At 36.5% G+C, this 17,298-nt stretch overlaps 1 protein-coding gene and 1 pseudogene across 3 annotated transcripts in view; one reads left to right on the top strand and one right to left on the bottom strand.

Annotated features, from left to right (window-relative positions):
- Positions 1 to 17,298, top strand: part of ROCK2 (Rho associated coiled-coil containing protein kinase 2) — a 111,607-nt gene that overhangs the window by 63,582 nt on the left and 30,727 nt on the right. For all 3 annotated transcript variants that reach the window (XM_036027665.1, XM_036027663.1, XM_036027664.1), the window contains exons 4-11: positions 1,367 to 1,504; positions 7,243 to 7,503; positions 7,818 to 7,962; positions 10,344 to 10,482; positions 13,052 to 13,143; positions 13,954 to 14,113; positions 15,583 to 15,643; positions 16,219 to 16,230. In XM_036027665.1, coding sequence (XP_035883558.1) covers positions 1,367 to 1,504; positions 7,243 to 7,503; positions 7,818 to 7,962; positions 10,344 to 10,482; positions 13,052 to 13,143; positions 13,954 to 14,113; positions 15,583 to 15,643; positions 16,219 to 16,230 — 1,008 coding nt within the window. The remainder of the gene's footprint in view (positions 1 to 1,366; positions 1,505 to 7,242; positions 7,504 to 7,817; positions 7,963 to 10,343; positions 10,483 to 13,051; positions 13,144 to 13,953; positions 14,114 to 15,582; positions 15,644 to 16,218; positions 16,231 to 17,298) is intronic.
- Positions 3,279 to 4,655, bottom strand: LOC118501026 (annotated as a pseudogene).

Below are 17,298 nucleotides of genomic sequence, written 5' to 3'. Positions count from 1 at the left end.
AGACATTGGCGACTAAGCAGTGAACAAAACAGAGATCCTTGCCTTCATTGAGTTTAAATTCTAGTGCTGAGAGATAATAAATAAGTTAAAAATAGTGTATAAGATGGTAATAAGTGCAGTGGAGCAAAAGCAAGGAAGAGAGAATGGAACAGGGAATGTGTGGGCAGCAGAGGGGGAGGATGAGTTGAAAGTTTAAGTGGCTTGATCAGAGTAGACCTCACTGAGAAGGTAACATTTGAGCAGGGATTTTAAAGTGAGGGACTGGGTTCTGCTTGCTGTAAGAGGTGATTTCAGACAGAGGGAACAAGACATATAGAGATGAGATGAGAACCTGTTAGAGTTATTTAAGGCGAGGAGTGACAGGAAATGGTTTATATTTTGGAGAGGTCACCAGATTGTTGGTGGGTGAGAGTGACAGCAGGAAAACTAGGTGAGACTATTGCAGGAAGTTGAAATGAAATGTTAGATGGGGGCGGTACCAGTGGACATAGTTAGAAACGGTGTGAAGGCAGCAGTGCCATGACTGCTGATGAGTTGGAGGAGCTGTGTGAGAGGAAAGGAGGGGCTGAAGGGCTTTAGCCAGAGCAGCTGGAAGGGCGAAGATGCCATTCACCGCAGTGGGGACGACGGGGTAATAAGTTCCGGGGGAAGACTTGGAGTTCAGTTTCAAACATCCTGTTAGATATCCAGGCATAATGTTAGCAGTTATTATTTATTATTATCCAGTAAATGTTAGTTATTATAATCATTAAATCTGATTGGCTCTGTGAATTTGCTATGTTATATTCTAAAATGGAGGTCAGAATAGACACTGTGCTTGCCCTTACAGAATTTATAGTTTAATGAAGAAGATAAGAATTAATCAAATAACTGCATTGTTGATAGCTTATTTCCCTTAAAAACCTCTTAAATAGGATATGTAGAAAGAAATAAGGATGACAACAAAATTACAAATATTCCTCAATACCTACATTTATTAGGTTCTTTTCATGTTAAGATAGTGAAGGATACATGTACATATCTTATAAGTTTCTCATTTTACAGTATTCTTAAAATTGGTTAGCTCAATTACATGAGGGAATGAAGCTTCAAGAATTCAGCTTTATTGAGATGAAATGAGAGCTGTATTTTGAACTTGGCATTTAAAGAGGGTGGTATGGTATGTTTTATGAAATATTCAGGCTATTGAGAATTTTCTCCTGTTTCTTTCATTAGAAATGATATTCTTTTACTTTTTATTAGTTACCTAAGGATCATTATGTGTTGTATCTAAAGTCTTTTAATAATAGCATTATAGTATGATCTGTTGTTCACCTTTCTCTCATAAAATTAAAATATTAATTTTTTGCATTTTAAAAATCAACAGGTTCGTCATAAAGCATCACAGAAGGTTTATGCTATGAAACTTCTTAGTAAGTTTGAAATGATAAAAAGATCAGATTCTGCTTTTTTCTGGGAAGAAAGAGATATTATGGCCTTTGCCAACAGTCCCTGGGTGGTTCAGGTAAGCATACTGACTTTTATAAGTGTATTTCTCTTTTTTGTAAGTGCTTATCATTCCTAATTATTGTTTTTATGTGCTAAATATCCTATATCTCCTTTACATAGTGACAACGCACTTATTTTAAATAAGATCTGATTTATATACTTGTTTAATGTCCCTAAGTAGTATTCATATGGACATGACCTGTAAAACTTACATTTATTTATAGAAGCAAGTATTACTTACAACTTTTTTAATCCCTTTACAAAGAATGGGGTTGGGTTGGTTAAAAGTATGCCATTATCTCCTGTCTACTCTTTCTTGTGATTTATGTAATGAAAATAAGAATCCACCTGTCTAAAAATAAAAAAAAACTTCACGCAAGCTCTTGGACTGGGCAGCCTCTCAAACCTGCAGGTCACCCAGCCTGCAGTTTGGATGAATTTCAAAACACCATGTGGAGCTGTTTGAATCTTTCTACTTTAATACTATCAATAAACCATCGGCAACTTAAGAAAAAACAATTTCATGCAATAAAGATTTTGAAAATTCTTCTGCAGTCCTTTATGTATTACCTATAATGTAAGACAGTCTTGGGTTCCTAATTCAGCCTTGTATTTGACTCTTAGTAAGGAATTGATGATTCTGTTGTGCCTTCTTTCAGTGATACCCCTCACTAGCTTTGTTTCTCTAAAGATTGTTTTATACTAATAGCTAATTTTACAGACATTTTGAACAAATGTTAGGAGTAAAATTAGCAGTATCAATGCATATGCAGAATACTTAAATCGGGGTGTCAAACTCATTTTCAGTGGGAGCCACATCAACCTCATGGTTGCCCTCAAAGGGGCCGGATGTAACTTTAGGACTGTATAAATGTAACTACTCCCTAACCTAGGGGCAAGGAGCTCGGCTCTGCCACCAGGTAGAAACAAGGTGCCAGGCCGGATAAAACAAGGCAGAGGACTGGATTCAGCCCGCAGGCCTTGTGTTTGCCGCCTGTGACTTAAATGATCTGGGAGTTTGATACCTTGCTTACAGAAGACAATTTTGAGGTTTACAAAAAATTGCCACATGAATGAAAAAAACTTCATGCTAATTTGTCCATTTTCAGGCATACTAAGTGGGTAAGTTTGTCATCAAACCTGATACAATTATGAATAAACCTAAATCTTTGTAAAGATATTTTAAGTGTAAAAAGTTCAGTCCCACTACCATCTGTAGCTCATAAATACTGCAAATGTAGCTGATTACTGCAATTAAACCAGCTGTATATTAGAGGCCTAGAAATGCTTTCAATTTGGTTTTGTCTATTCATTTAGCACCTCTTTTCTCATGAAAACTGGCTTGAGATAGAATTGATGTATTTATTTGTATATAATAAAATAAGATCTGAAATCTTATTTTTGATAAATCAGTTCAAAGTTTCAAGTTCTGTCTTGACATTTTTGTGTCCAGCTGAACTAGCAGAAGTTGACACAAAATACTCTGTGGCTGCTTTCTAATTTGTTTTCTTACTGGATTTCCCCTCCACTTTGATTCTTTATCCTTTCCAAAAAAACACTCTTCATTCATGTCTAATTCATCTTCACTCTCTTCACTAAAAATATCTTGCTCATTATCCGAATCTTCTGAACGAACTTCCACATAATCTTCCTCTTATAAATCGCCTTCCTTTTCACATTTGACTCTATCATTCTCATCATTGGACTTGAGTAGTATTCGCTGAAGTTGTTCAACATCTCCTGGATTATCAAATTGATATATTTTTCCAGACATTTTCAATGGTAAATAAAAAAAATACAACAGTGACTTTGAAGCTCATGAAGTAAAGTATGCCAACAATGACTTCAGAATTCATGGTATCTCTCAGATACAATTTACTATCAAATATCACACACCCTTACGAAAACGTGTTATAACCAAAATGATGGCTTAAACATTATGGCTTAACATTCACATACAAATGTGCAGGTAGTCATGACCTGGAACGTATGCACCTGATATATGTAACAATATTTAAGAAGAGAGTTTGTATCTCTGAGATCAGCTGTGACCTCCACAGGATTAACTGACCAAATTAACCGTGGTAGATACCTTCCTGCATCCTTCTGATAAGCCTGTTGATCTGATCTTCCCTATTGCCAACACCTTCACAATCTACAAAGTGGATGGTCTTTTCCTTCATTCCACCTTGCGGAGAAGACGATTTAAAGGGCCACAAGAAGTTGTTCGCTTCTTTGAGGCATTTTCCAGCAGTACAGATCTCATGGCTCTGACCCTCCATGCAGGTGAAGCATATTCACTAAGAGATTGAGGAGTCAGCGTGTTATCTGTCAGGCAGTTAGTTTTTTGTTGTTTTTGGTTTTGTCATAACCATGCTTGTAGGTCAGCTCATTTATTGACTTCAGGTTTGGTCACCCCCATGCAATATATGGTCCTACATTTCTCAGCATGTTAATTGAAGCCTTTTTGAGCTTGACAAAGATACCATTGAAGATCTGGCAAAGGCGGAGAAGCTGCAGCACCTTTTGGACCTTTGGGCTTACACTATTGATACCTCTGATCCTGATGACGATTACCAGTTTGGGTTCCGCAGGTACATGGAAGTTGCCAGCTCTCCTTGCCATCCTAGCCATTCGACTCAATTCTGTACATGCCTGTATTCCAAGTGATAGTACTTAGCTTTTTCATAGATAAGCTTCCTCCTTGCCTTTCAAAGCATCTTTTGTGTGAACTTCTTTCTCAGGTGCTTGATCTTCAGCTCTGCGAAATTCCTCTGCTTTTTTTAAGGGTTTCTGGCACAGCAGGGACCTTTTTCTTATTTTCCGCACCCTCCATGGTTCCAGCCAGAAAAGAGCTGACCATTATTTCTTCGAGTATTTCTTCTGTCTCAATTCTTCAGCCTCTTTCTCTGGCCTGAGTTACACATATATAATTTGCTTGATGTTGTCCTGTGGGTAATTGGTATTGTTTTCTTTATTATTATTATTTCACAGCCTTTTTGTTGTTGTTCTGGTGTGTCTCATTTTACATAGTTTCTATGCTATGTCTTTAAATTCACTTATCTTTTTTTCTCCAGTGTCCAATCTAACTTTAATCCCATCCCACCTGGCTTCTTTCATTGAGCAAAATCGTTTTGAGACTTATCCATGATAAGTATATTCCTTTTTTTTAAAAGATTTATTTATTTAGTTTTTAGAGAGAAGGGAAGGGAGAGAGAGGGGGAGAGAAACATCAATGTGTGGTTCCCCTCACACGCCCCGTACCAGGGCCTGGCTGGCAACCCAGGCGTGTGCCCTGACTGAGACCCTTTGGTTCGCAGTCTGGCGCTCAGTCCACTGAGCCACACCACCAGAGCCATGATGTAATGTTTCAACACTTCATTCCTTTTTATTGCCAAATAGCATTCCCTTACATGGATACATGACAGTTTGTTCATTCACTTGTTCATGGACATTGGGTTGTTTCCATTTTTTGTCTCTTGTGAATAAAGCTGCATTATTAAGTTATTTGCATATCAACTGGTACAATTCCATGATTTTTAGGAAATAATTTACAGTTGTGTACCCATCACTGAAATCTGATTTTAGAACATTTTTAGCATCCCTAAATAATAACTTGTACACATTTATAGTCATTTTCCATTTTCCTCCAGCCCCAGACAACCACTAATGTGCTTACTGTCTCTATAGATTTGCCTTTTCTGGACATTTTGGATAAATGGAATCATACAATAGTTGTGTTTTGGGTCAGGTCTCTTTCCCTTAGTGTACTGTTTTGAAGTTCATGCCATACGTGTACTTCATTTCTTTTTTAGTGCTCAGTGATATTTCATTGTATGGCATAGGATAACAAAGAATATGTGTTCTTTGTCCCCAGTTCATAGCAGAGAGCTTTTAAATGTGCTTGAATTTCCACAGTGATAGGAATCTTTGTCGTGCTAATGAGACAACTCCCTGTAGCCTTCTGCTAGCTTTGAGACAGGACCTGACTGGTCACCAGAAAGACCAAGCTGCCCAAACTCCAGGGAGGAGAGGAGAGCCGAAGACTCAGTTATATCCCATGGCCAGTGATTTATTTAATGATGCCTATGTAACGAGACTTTGATTAAAATTCTGGGCATTGACGCTCAGTGGAGCTTCCCGACTGGTTAATACACTGACGTGCAGAGTGTGGTGCACTCCGATTCCATGAGAAGGCATAGGAACTCTGTGCTCTCTCTCAGACTTTACCCTGTGTGCATCCTTTGTAATAAAACTGGGACCGTAAGTATAGTTCTCGGAGTCACCCTGGTAGCCTGGGGACTCCGAAAGTGTGGCTGATGTCTGAGGTGAGGGCAGTCTTGTGGAGGGCTGAGCTCTAACTTGTGGGGTCTGATACTAACTCTAGGTGTTGTTGCCATCAGAATTGCACTGCAGCATGTCTGGGTGGGTGGAAACAGTATATGCATAATACTCAGTTTCTTTGTCCATTTAGTGGTTGCTGGGAATTTGAATTTGTTTCTACTTTAGGGTTATTATAAATAGTGAACATTTGCATACAAGCCTTTTATTTCATTTCTCTAGACAAAGCATAAAAACTATACCACATGAGGCACACCAAGAAAATAAAAAAGATTGGGGGGAAAATACCAAAGAGAGTATCGGTTACCTGTTGTATGACATCAAGCAGATGACATGAGTAATTCCAGTGTGAGAAAGGGGTTGGAGGTCATGGGACAGGAGCAGAAACAGCAAAAATAGTTGAAGAACTAATGGCCAGAATTTTCCCAAATTTAATGAAATCTATAAACCCATAAATCTAAGGACCCTAATCAATATCAATCAAGTTTAACAGAACAAATTAAAATACTGTGGTACTTGGTGGTAAGAGTAAAAATAAAGTAACTAAATGGAATAGAAAACCTCAATATAAATCCATGTGTATATGGACAGTTTTGTTGTTTCTCCAGTTCTTTGTATGTCATGATGTTTGTTTTACTCAAATGTTGATTTCTTGGTTTTGCTCTCTTTTACTCTTTGGGGAAACCTTTTCTGTTTGTGATTGCTTTTTTCTGGGAGGGGTGGGGCATGGAATTTGGGGATGGAATATGGATAACTTTCCTTTTGAATTTGTGATTCCTGTGTCTTTCCTGGGGGCAGCCTAGCTTGGGGTCTTAATTTCTCTGGTGTCAGTGCCACTGTGTTAGTATGGGTCCAGGTAACACTGTCACTTGCTGCTATTGTAAGCAAGAAGGTGGGGAAGGGGAAAGAGGGGAAGGACCTGCTCCAAATGTGGCTACCAGTCGCCCTTCCAGGGGCGTGGCGCTCATCCCCTCTTTTTGCAGCCGCCGAGTCTGTGAACAGCTCCTGCTGCCTCGGCTCCCTTTGTGAGTTATGTGCAGTGTTTTGGGGTTTCGTTATGAATTTTTCTGTTATTCTTTCACCTTTTATGTTCTGCATTCTTTTTCTTTTCAAATATTTCTGTGTAAAAAGATTCCTGTATTTTCCAGGAGGGAACGTGATTTATTTATACATATTTTGTTAGTAACTATGAAGAAGATACCCATATCAAAGTTTTGTCTGTAATTGATTTCCTTTAAAGATGTCCAAATCAATCTAAAATCGAAAATTTCATAAAGTTCAACTTAGTTTTGTACATAAAATAATTTGTGTGTTTTTTCAATAACAGTAATAACAGATTTTGGTTTTTGTTCTGTTTATGGTTTGGGTTTTCTGTCTTTCCCTAAAAAATTTTTTTACCATTTTGTTTTTCAGCTCTTTTGTGCCTTTCAAGACGATAAGTATCTGTACATGGTGATGGAGTACATGCCTGGTGGAGACCTTGTAAACCTCATGAGTAACTATGACGTGCCTGAGAAATGGGCCAAATTTTATACCGCAGAAGTGGTTCTTGCTCTGGATGCCATCCATTCCATGGGTTTAATTCACAGGGATGTGAAGCCTGACAACATGCTTTTGGATAAACATGGACATCTGAAATTAGCAGATTTTGGCACATGTATGAAGATGGATGAAGTAAGTACTAAGCAATTAAAAAAATGCTGACGTTTTGTTGAGAAACAAAAATAAAAGAAACACTTCAAATCTAGACTTTAGAGTTTTAAACAAAGATAAATTTAGTTTTGCTAACTATGACTCCAACAAGGTAAGGAAATACCCAAATTTTTATGCATTTCATAATGCACTTGTTCTCTGTCCTGCCAAAGCCATGTCAGCAGTGAAGTTCTGTTGGGAGCAGTTTATGTCGCTTATATGTAATAAACAAATTAGTTCTATTTATGTGTGATTTTACACACATCCTCTTCTCTCTATCTGTGCTATTTCCCCAGACAGGCATGGTGCATTGTGACACAGCAGTTGGAACACCTGATTATATATCACCTGAGGTTCTGAAATCACAAGGGGGTGATGGTTACTATGGGCGAGAATGTGATTGGTGGTCTGTGGGTGTTTTCCTTTTTGAGATGCTGGTGGGTAAGTAAATATTTAACTTTTTTTTTTTTCCAAATCCATCTCATGATACTTTAGCTCTAGTTCAGGAATTTGGGAATATAAGGATATTAATTGCATGTGTCCTAGGGAAGAAGTAGAATTTCTGAAAACTTTGAATTAGTAGTGTCTGATGTGACAGATTGTTAATTGGAGAATTAAACCCAAATCTCATACTGGGAAATTGATTGAATAGAATATGAAAGGAATTGAAAGTATACTGCTGGGAAATATTCCTCCAGCAGACCTTTTTGTTAAGAAAATACAACAAGAAGCAAGTTAACAGCTATAGTGGGCCTCCATTCTAAGACTTTTTTGATTAATCATATTTGTTGTAAATATCTTGAATATAAAGCTGTTCATATTTGTTCCAGTAATCATAGAGAACTAAAAATACTTTTTAGTTTGTTTATGTAATTATGTTAGTGATTTTTGTTCATTGTATTTCTTGTATTTATTACTTGTTTATATATTTGGCTTGAAATTCCAGTAAAATAAATCATGTAGTTATTGACTATTCAAGTATCAAGATATATTTTATAATATTTCAGTCCCAGAAATTTAATAATTTCTTTCACTTTAACTAAATCAAAATTTAAAAGGCTTAAGTGTTGTACATCATAGGTTTACGTTCTTAAGATTTCCCACTCGTGAGTATGAGGACACACAAACACTTCCGGCTCAGGAGCCAGTGACCGAGGCACTCGGCCGGGGAGGAGGGGAGACGTAGCCAGGGCTGCTCTCTGAGGCAAGAGTGATGAGCTAATAATATTATATGAAATGACTTCAGAGCTGAGAATATATTTTTAGAAGATGAGGAATTTGTTTTGTGGGTGATTCCCCTAAAAGAAATTGGTAGTAGAAAATCTATAAAATCTGTACAATTATTGAGTATTGTTATTGCTTTAAAAAAATACAGAACATTTTGGTAAATCCCAAATTTAAGGAACAATTAGGCAGGGAACTTTTTTGTGACATAAATTGCTTTCCCTTGTTGACCATCCTGGGTATATAGCATCGATCTTGCTATGCTTGGTATTATGTCATGGCATGACCAGCTTTGTTTTAGACCTTTGTAGTGGGCCTCTTGGTTTTCACCATGTTTCCGGGTAGCGGTCCATTCTCCCCACGTCTGGCCCAATCTGATGATGCATTAGGTGTATCTTGTAGTCTTTTGAAATAGAATATATTCCATTATTTCCCTAGACTCTCCTAAGGATTTAGAAAATAATACACTTTGTAGGAAGTCACATGGCTCATTTGAAGATTCCATTTAAATTTCTGCCACTGTTTTCCACTCTGAGAGCTAAATTTAATGATTTTCGGTGGCACTGATTTGCAGTATTCTGAGCTTACTCTGCTGCTTGCTCAGGTTGGTTGGCACTGGAGTTCATTTAAAGGCTTCTGTTGCAATTAAAAATGGCACTAGAAGAATCTTGAATTCAAAGCTCCCTCCGCTCCTCTTTGAAAACAAGTTGAAAACTACCTACCTGAGTACCCCTTTTGAAGTTTTGGATAGGCCGATTTGGAAAAGTCTGTTTTGGACTAAGATGACCTGTAGTTAAGGCATACCAGCAGGGCCTTTAAGCCTTGTGGCTTTAGCTGAGTACTGACAAAAATGATGCCTTCGACTTTTTTTGTTTTACACTTATCTCAGTGCCTCTTTGTCACAGTCATCAGTCCTCACAAACACTACATTGTGATACCGTTTCTGCCATTTTGAACTTCAGATAATGTGTCATCTTAGACAAATCACATGTCATCTGCCTGGGCTTGGCTTCCCCATATATAAAATAATAGGGCTGGTCTAACTCCTATTAGAGCTGCACCACCCAGTCTATCATGATGAAAAGGGCTTATACCTGTGCCTTCTCTGTGGTAGCACTGGCCACACTGAATACTTAAAATGTGGCCAGTGGACTGGGGAACTGAATTTTTCATTTTGTTTAGTGGTAATTAATTTAGCTTTAAATTGCCACATGTAACTAGTGGCCACCATTTTGTATAACAAAGCTAGAGACTCGAGAGAGCCTGATCCGTGATTCCGATCAAGCTCTAGAGGAGTCTGATCTGACTTCCCTTAGTAATCTTTTCCTTTAGTAACTCAGTAAACTGTTTCCCATTATTTAAAAACCCATAAAATTGTAGGGTTAGCATTGATTTTATTTTGCTCATAAGGGTTGATGATTCATTGGTATGGTTAAAATTTAAACATATCCTTGGTTTATATCTGATTGTTTTTTAATGAGACTTCTGGCTTGTAACCATTTTTTCATTCACATGACAAATTTAAACTTAACATAAGTATTAGGTGAAAAGTGTTGAATTTACATTTACACTGAATGTCTTCTTTCTTGGAATTTTAGGGGATACTCCATTTTATGCAGATTCACTTGTGGGAACATACAGCAGAATTATGGATCATAAGAACTCCCTGTGTTTCCCCGAAGATGCAGAGATTTCCAAACACGCGAAGAATCTCATCTGTGCCTTCCTCACAGACAGGTGATATGCACTGATGGGCTCTGGGGAGAGGGCACCTTCAGCTTCCAACTTGTGGAGATGAAGGCACACCTAACTCTTAGTTACCTATGAAATCAATCCTCTTCTTATCTAAATTGGATTAATTCTGGGTTAGCCTTTTCTTACTGCTAAGCCTGGGGTTGGGTTACCTTGTCATTTTGGGTTTGCAGCCCAATTGTAATTTAACTCTTAACCCTCGTGTCTAAAAAGAAAAATAATAGAACTTTGTAAAATAATGCATTTGAGAGAAATAAAACTTTTGTATTATTGACATTTTTCTCCTCTAAGGGGGCTTAAGCCATGCTACCCCTGTTGCACAATTTTTGAAAGAAGAGCCTTTTGTGCAGATAAATACTCAACAGATTATAATCTCAAAAACTGTTCGTGTTTAACTTTCGAGTGCTTTCTTTCCAACCTGTTTTTATTTGCATTTGAATATGAGCAGGTCCGTCCTGGAAATTCTATATTTCTTAAAACAAAGTAGATGAACAACATTGTGAAAACCGACCTCAGACAGGGAAGCTAAACAGCTGTTCAGACAGAGTTCCTTCCCTGGCGCGCTCTGCAGTTCCTCTCCGGCTCCACTCGCCATTGTGACTGGGGATCGTGACAGGGGTCGTGGCATCGGAGGACCCACACATGCGCAAGGCTGCCCGCTCTCCAGCCCAGACTGTCACTGACGAGCTTTATGATTCTAGGGAGATTATTTTACTGTTTTTTGGAAATAATTTTATTCATCCATAAAATGATGGGATCAGAATAGATTAAGGAGTAAGGCCATTTATAACTTTAAAATGCTGTGATTTCTTCACACACCTTATATTTGTTAGCTAGTTGCCGTTATAAGAAGTACTATACTGACCATCTTTGTAGTGGCCTTTGTACACTTTTTGTAGGATAAAATCTTACAGGTGGAATTCTGAGAATTCAATTGACCTTGAGAAGTCACATCAGAAAATATTTTTACTAACAATAATTCTTTCCCTCATTCTCATCAAACTGAATATTATGAATTTTTTTCCATCTGAAGCAACAGAAGTTGTTTATATTGTTCCTCATAGAAATTAATCATTTTTATGTTTATCAATCATTTGTAGGATAAAACTTTAATATTTGTTAATTATATGATTAATGTACAACCTGTGCTGATAAACTCAGAACAAATACTGTACACTGTTTTGCTTTGATAGGGTGACCATAATTTGTCAAAGATAAAATAGGATATAGCATATGTCATTGAAAGGAGTACCGTTCATGAAAGATTTGCTGTAGCAATTTATTGGGAGGAGGTTGCAGTTTTAAAAAGAATTTTATGCCATTAGTGTGGCTAGGAGCACTTCCCTCTAAAGTTCATAGGTTTTTTCCCTTATATTAAACATTGCTCCGGGGCATGTAAAAAAAACAAATGCTTTTTATTCTCATAGTTTTTAAAACATTTTTTCATTCAGTTTTAATCAAAGACTCAGAGTAAAATTATTTACATTTTTCTTGCATTCAGAATAATAATTTTAGTATAAATATAGAAATATAATTTATCAGAGTAAATATGGATAGCTTCAAATATAGTATGTGATTTCTTTTTAAGAAGGGGAGAGATTTTTAAAAATAACTTTTATTAGAGAGGTTTTGATAGTTCTTCTGGGCTAGAAGTTAGATCATTGTTCCTTTTACATCCTAAAGTTTGTCATGTGGTTTTGGCATGCACAGGTGAACTTTTTTATTTGAAAGTCTCGTGTACTTTTGTTTGACACAAACTACAGATTGAAATGTTTCACTTTCCATGGCATTTATTGGGTTGGTGAAAAAGTTTATGTGATGTTTTCTGTAAAATAAACAGCACATTTTTCATTTTCATCAATAACTATTGATTTAGATGTTTTAAGTATGTTGACTATCTCCCATGTGGTAAAACATTAATTGTTCTCAGTCAGTGTCCTGATTTGATCGCCACCAACTGCAACTGGTCTGCCCAGCCGGGGAGCTCTGCCCAGGGAGAAATCTCCAGCAGGAAACTCTGCAGACCACTTTTGACATGTGCGATCAGTCACAGCACCTCTTCCATACACTGCACAAATTTTGTGTGTGTTTGTTTCAGTTTCGTTTTTACCTTTCGAAATAATAAAGGATAATATGCCAAAAATGTTGCATATTTTCCTCTATCTTCAATATTAAAATGGCTATACAAGAATTCCCCAATTTTGATAAGATTTTTAAAATGCATGCTGATATGACAGCTGTCACAATACAGTCTAACAAAATTGTTTTCAATGAAGTTAAAGACAACTAAAGGCTACTAGAACCAGCCTATGGGAAAAACCAAGTGAACTTTTTGGCCAGCCCAATACATATATTACAGTCTTTTTAACCTATCTGTAGAGATTATATACTACTTGATAGCTTTTTTTTTGAGACATATTTATGCTGAAGCTTTTTTAAAAAGATGTCTCAAACTCATTTGTGATCCTTATGTTGATCCTTGTCGAGATAAGAGTTAATATTTTTGTCTTTTCCTAACCTTACTTTTTATATAACCTTTATCTGCATTGCTTAGGGAGGTACGACTTGGGAGAAATGGGGTAGAAGAAATAAAACAACATCCTTTCTTTAAGAACGATCAATGGAATTGGGATAACATAAGAGAGAGTAAGTCAGTAAATTTAAATATTTCCATCCCATCACATTTTAAATTGCTTTGTCTTTTGAATTAACAAGCATGTTTTATATATTTAATGCTAACTAATTTTTAAATTGAGAGGTTTCATTTCAGATTTGTTCAGTGGCAATATTTATAACTAAATTAATATCTCAATATTTTAGCAAAGTAAGCATACAGTAAATGTGTATTTAACAATATTTCGCAGTACTTTTATAGTAAATCTTAATAGGTTTCTTAATTTGTGAAGTTAAATTTTATGTATGTCAATATTTTGCAGAATGGGGAAATGTAAAGTTTTAATTTGAAGGTGTTTGAATTAATAAATCAGTAATTAATTACTATATGGAGACCATACTCCGGTAAATACTAGGTTAAACATGGTAATTCACTTTAACCTTATGAATATTTGACAGTAATTTATTATAAGAACAAGAAATGTTTCTACTTAAAGAACGTAGAAAACTGAAGACCAAAGAATGCATTGCTGCTTGTCATTTTAATACCTAGAGTAATATATTGCTTTTCTTTTTTAATTGATTTATCTATATTTAAAACTGATCTAATATGGTACTAAAATACTTAATAAAATTGTAATTCTTTGAAAAGTCTCACTAAATGTGGAAAACGTGTTACTAAAGAGTTCTATAGTATATCATAAAAATATATTGTTATTATATATCATTGACGTACAGTGTGTTGATATTAATATAATATATAGCTAGTAGTATAAAACAAAGCAGGGGTGGTTTATTTATTTATTTTTTGTTATGAATGAAATAACTCCTTTCTTCTAATAGCGGCAGCCCCGGTGGTACCTGAACTCAGCAGTGACATAGACAGCAGCAATTTCGATGACATTGAAGATGACAAAGGAGATGTAGAAACCTTCCCCATTCCTAAAGCCTTCGTGGGAAATCAGCTGCCTTTTATAGGATTTACCTACTACAGAGAAAATTTGTATGTAATTTGTTACATTTTTGTTGTCTTCAGAGTCTAGCTATAAAGAGTTGTCTTACTTCGAGACTGGATTATATAAGGAAAAGTATTAATTTGTTTTAAACTTGGGGTTTTTTTCAAAAGGACTATCAAGAAGTTAATTTAATTTCATTATTTTATTTCTAAAATGCTATATGATACTCGTTTACAAATAAATGCAAGGCAATGCTCTGTGTTGTTTGGGCTGTAGATACGACCAAATACCTGCTTTTGAAGGAACTTGTCAACTAACGAGGGGTATGAGAAGATGATATACTCATCATGAAGGGTAGAATGTGGTATTTGCCTTAAGAAAGGTACCCCAAAACCGACATGGTTTGGATGAAAAATAAAAGTCACATCTCTTTGGGGTGAGGGTAGGAAAAAGTTAGGTAAGACCTCAGGGAGAAGGTGGCATTTTAGCCAAATGTAAAGACAGGAAAGGGCTTTCTGAGTGGCCGAGGTGCGAGTGGCGAGGAGGGGAGGCAAGCCCACGCTGAGAGCAGCGCAGTGCGATGCCGGGGGCCCGAGCATCGGGTGGGCGTTCCCGGACTTCGCTGGTTGGAGGACGTGAGAAGACGCTGGTGTCCTTGCCTGAGTCCTTGCCTCTGGCACAGAGCCTGGCATGGGTCATTCAAGAAATAGCGGTCAACTGAAGTGAGTTTTGGGGAGTAAGCTTAGAAAGCATCCTGAAGTTGGAGTAGGGGGAGAATTTTGCAGTAGATGATTGTTGTGTGCTGTGCTGAGGAACTTCTGACTTTACAGGTGGTGAGGAGCCACTGAAAACTGTGAAACAGTTGAGTGAAGCGTTAAAGACTTGGAGAAACTTTTTCATACTTCCGTGTGTGATGATGGGGCTGACCACACGTTATGATTTGCCCCAGACTGAGGGGTTTCCTAGGATGTGGTGCAGGACTTTTCATGCTAACACTGGGGAAAACCCCAGGCCAGCCAGGAGGAACTGGTCACCCTGCTGCCAGTAGTGTTCTCGGGATTGTGTGCTGATCAGTGCCTGGAGAGACGCAAGCGTGTTGACTGGCACTGAGAAAGAGAGGAGATGAGAGTTAAATAGAAGTGTTCGTCTATGTGTTAAGCCCTGGAGATCAAAAGATGTTATCTTTGAAAAAGAGGAGAGGTGTTTCTTCCTAGAAAATGTCTAGGAAAGAAGAATAAAATAGCTACAGGAACTTGAGATAAAGAAGGGAAGGTTAGTGACTCCAATCTGAACAATGTTAAATAACAGAACATCCAATGAGAGAGAGGCAAGAAAAGTTTAGCATTTCATTTTATTGCAAATGGTCTAAAAATCTAGAGGGGAAGATGTTGGTTCATTTAAAATAAGTTGAAGTGAGAAAAAAAATCTGTGTGATTGGAATTTAATTCTGAGAACAAGTTGGTATTAGAACATGGATTCAAGTGACACGCAACTATTTTCCTGCCTTCCCTTCTAGGTTATTAAGCGACTCTCCACCTGGCAGAGAAAATGATTCAGTACAGTCGAGGAAAAATGAAGTATGTATACAGTTTTACTCTTCTATTTAAATTACCTGTTCAAATATTTTAGTAATGCCCATGTATTTTAAAAAGTTTATTTGATGCTACTTTTTGAATCATTAGATGGCATTCCTTGTTGTAATATAATTCAGTATAACATTGAAATAATTCATTTCTTTGGTAGGTATAATTGTGTAAGATACAATGGCTAGTAAAATGATGAATTATACATGGCTTTAGGCTAAGTTTTAGTAGTCAAAGTGATAGAGTAGGTTTATGAACAGTTACAATTCCAATTAGAAAATTTTATAGTCTTAGTTCTATAAAAGTACAGATAATAAGTTGTAAGAGTACACAAGTGGTGGAGAGATTCAAATTTTGAGTATTTAGCAATAAATTCATATAAAAGGATAATTTTATCAACTGGTATAGTATTTTTTATGCTAACCATTTTTTTCTTCAAAACTTATAAAAACTAAAAAATTTGGTTGGTTAATTTTGGTATGATTTGTTTTAGGACTTTTACAAAGAAAAACAAGCATTTTAATGTTTTCTATGTTTTTTTTGTTTGTTTGTTTCTTTGTTTTAAATAGGAAAGTCAAGAGGTATGTAGATGTCATATATCTTGAAAAAACAGAAAAACTCATCACTCTGGCCGGGTTCTGATAAAGCCTCACTTCACTTAGCGTTTGCAGTGCTACATCTCTCAAGAGAGAAGTTCCCAACCTTTTTTCTACCAAGTATCCCTTTTATTATTGCTCCTACAGATCTGTTATTCAAAATCAATATTATGTAGTTTTTGTTTTTATTTACCAAAAACTTATAATTGGCAGCAAGAACTTCTCATTGGCATGTGATAACAGGTGTGATAAAATTATATTAATGCAATAGCTATTAAATTTGACTAGTTCATTGGCCTATATATTCTTATTAGGGAAAAATACAGTTTTGTTTAAGGTATATGAAATATTTAAGAAACTAGAAAATCTGATCACTACAAAGAATATTGGTTTCAGAATCTGAAAGACTTGGGCTGTATTTTTGTACTGTCATTTATGAGCTGTGCTATCTTGGCCCAGTTTTTGACCTTTTTTGGATTTGAGTTTCTTTCCTGAGTAGATATAACACTACCATCCTCCTAGGAGTTTTGTTAGGATTAATGAGACCACATTTGTCAAGTGCCTGCTGCTGTATCTAAGGCACAAGAGGAATCCAGAAAGTTAAACCCTTTGTAAAGCTAATAATGTTCCAAAATGGATTATTTAACACCTTCTGTAATTTTAGTTTGTTTAAAAATTGACAGATCTGACCTTTAAAGATTTAAAGAATAACAAAGAGATGACTTGTAATTAATTAGCTATCATTTATTCAAAAGAGTTATTGATTACAACTCTTTATAGTACTGTGCCTGGCACTGTGTAAGAAGATATAAAGAAGAACTTATAGTCTTATTTTTTAAGATTTTATTTATTTATTTTTATTATTTTTAGAGAGGGAAGGAAGGGAGAAAGAGAGAAACATCAATGTGCGGTTGCTGGGGGCTGTGGTCTGCAACCCAGGCATGTGCCCTGACTGGGAATCGAACCTGCGATGCTTTGGTTCGCAGCTGGTGCTCCAGCCACAGAGCTATGCCAGCCAGGGCTATAGTCTTATTTTTAGTAACACTAATACAT

The sequence above is a fragment of the Phyllostomus discolor genome, chromosome 6 (assembly GCF_004126475.2).
Source record: "Phyllostomus discolor isolate MPI-MPIP mPhyDis1 chromosome 6, mPhyDis1.pri.v3, whole genome shotgun sequence".
Taxonomy (NCBI): Eukaryota; Metazoa; Chordata; class Mammalia; order Chiroptera; family Phyllostomidae; genus Phyllostomus; species Phyllostomus discolor.
Note: the sequence above shows the minus strand (reverse complement) of the source record. Positions and strands in the feature narration are given on the sequence as shown.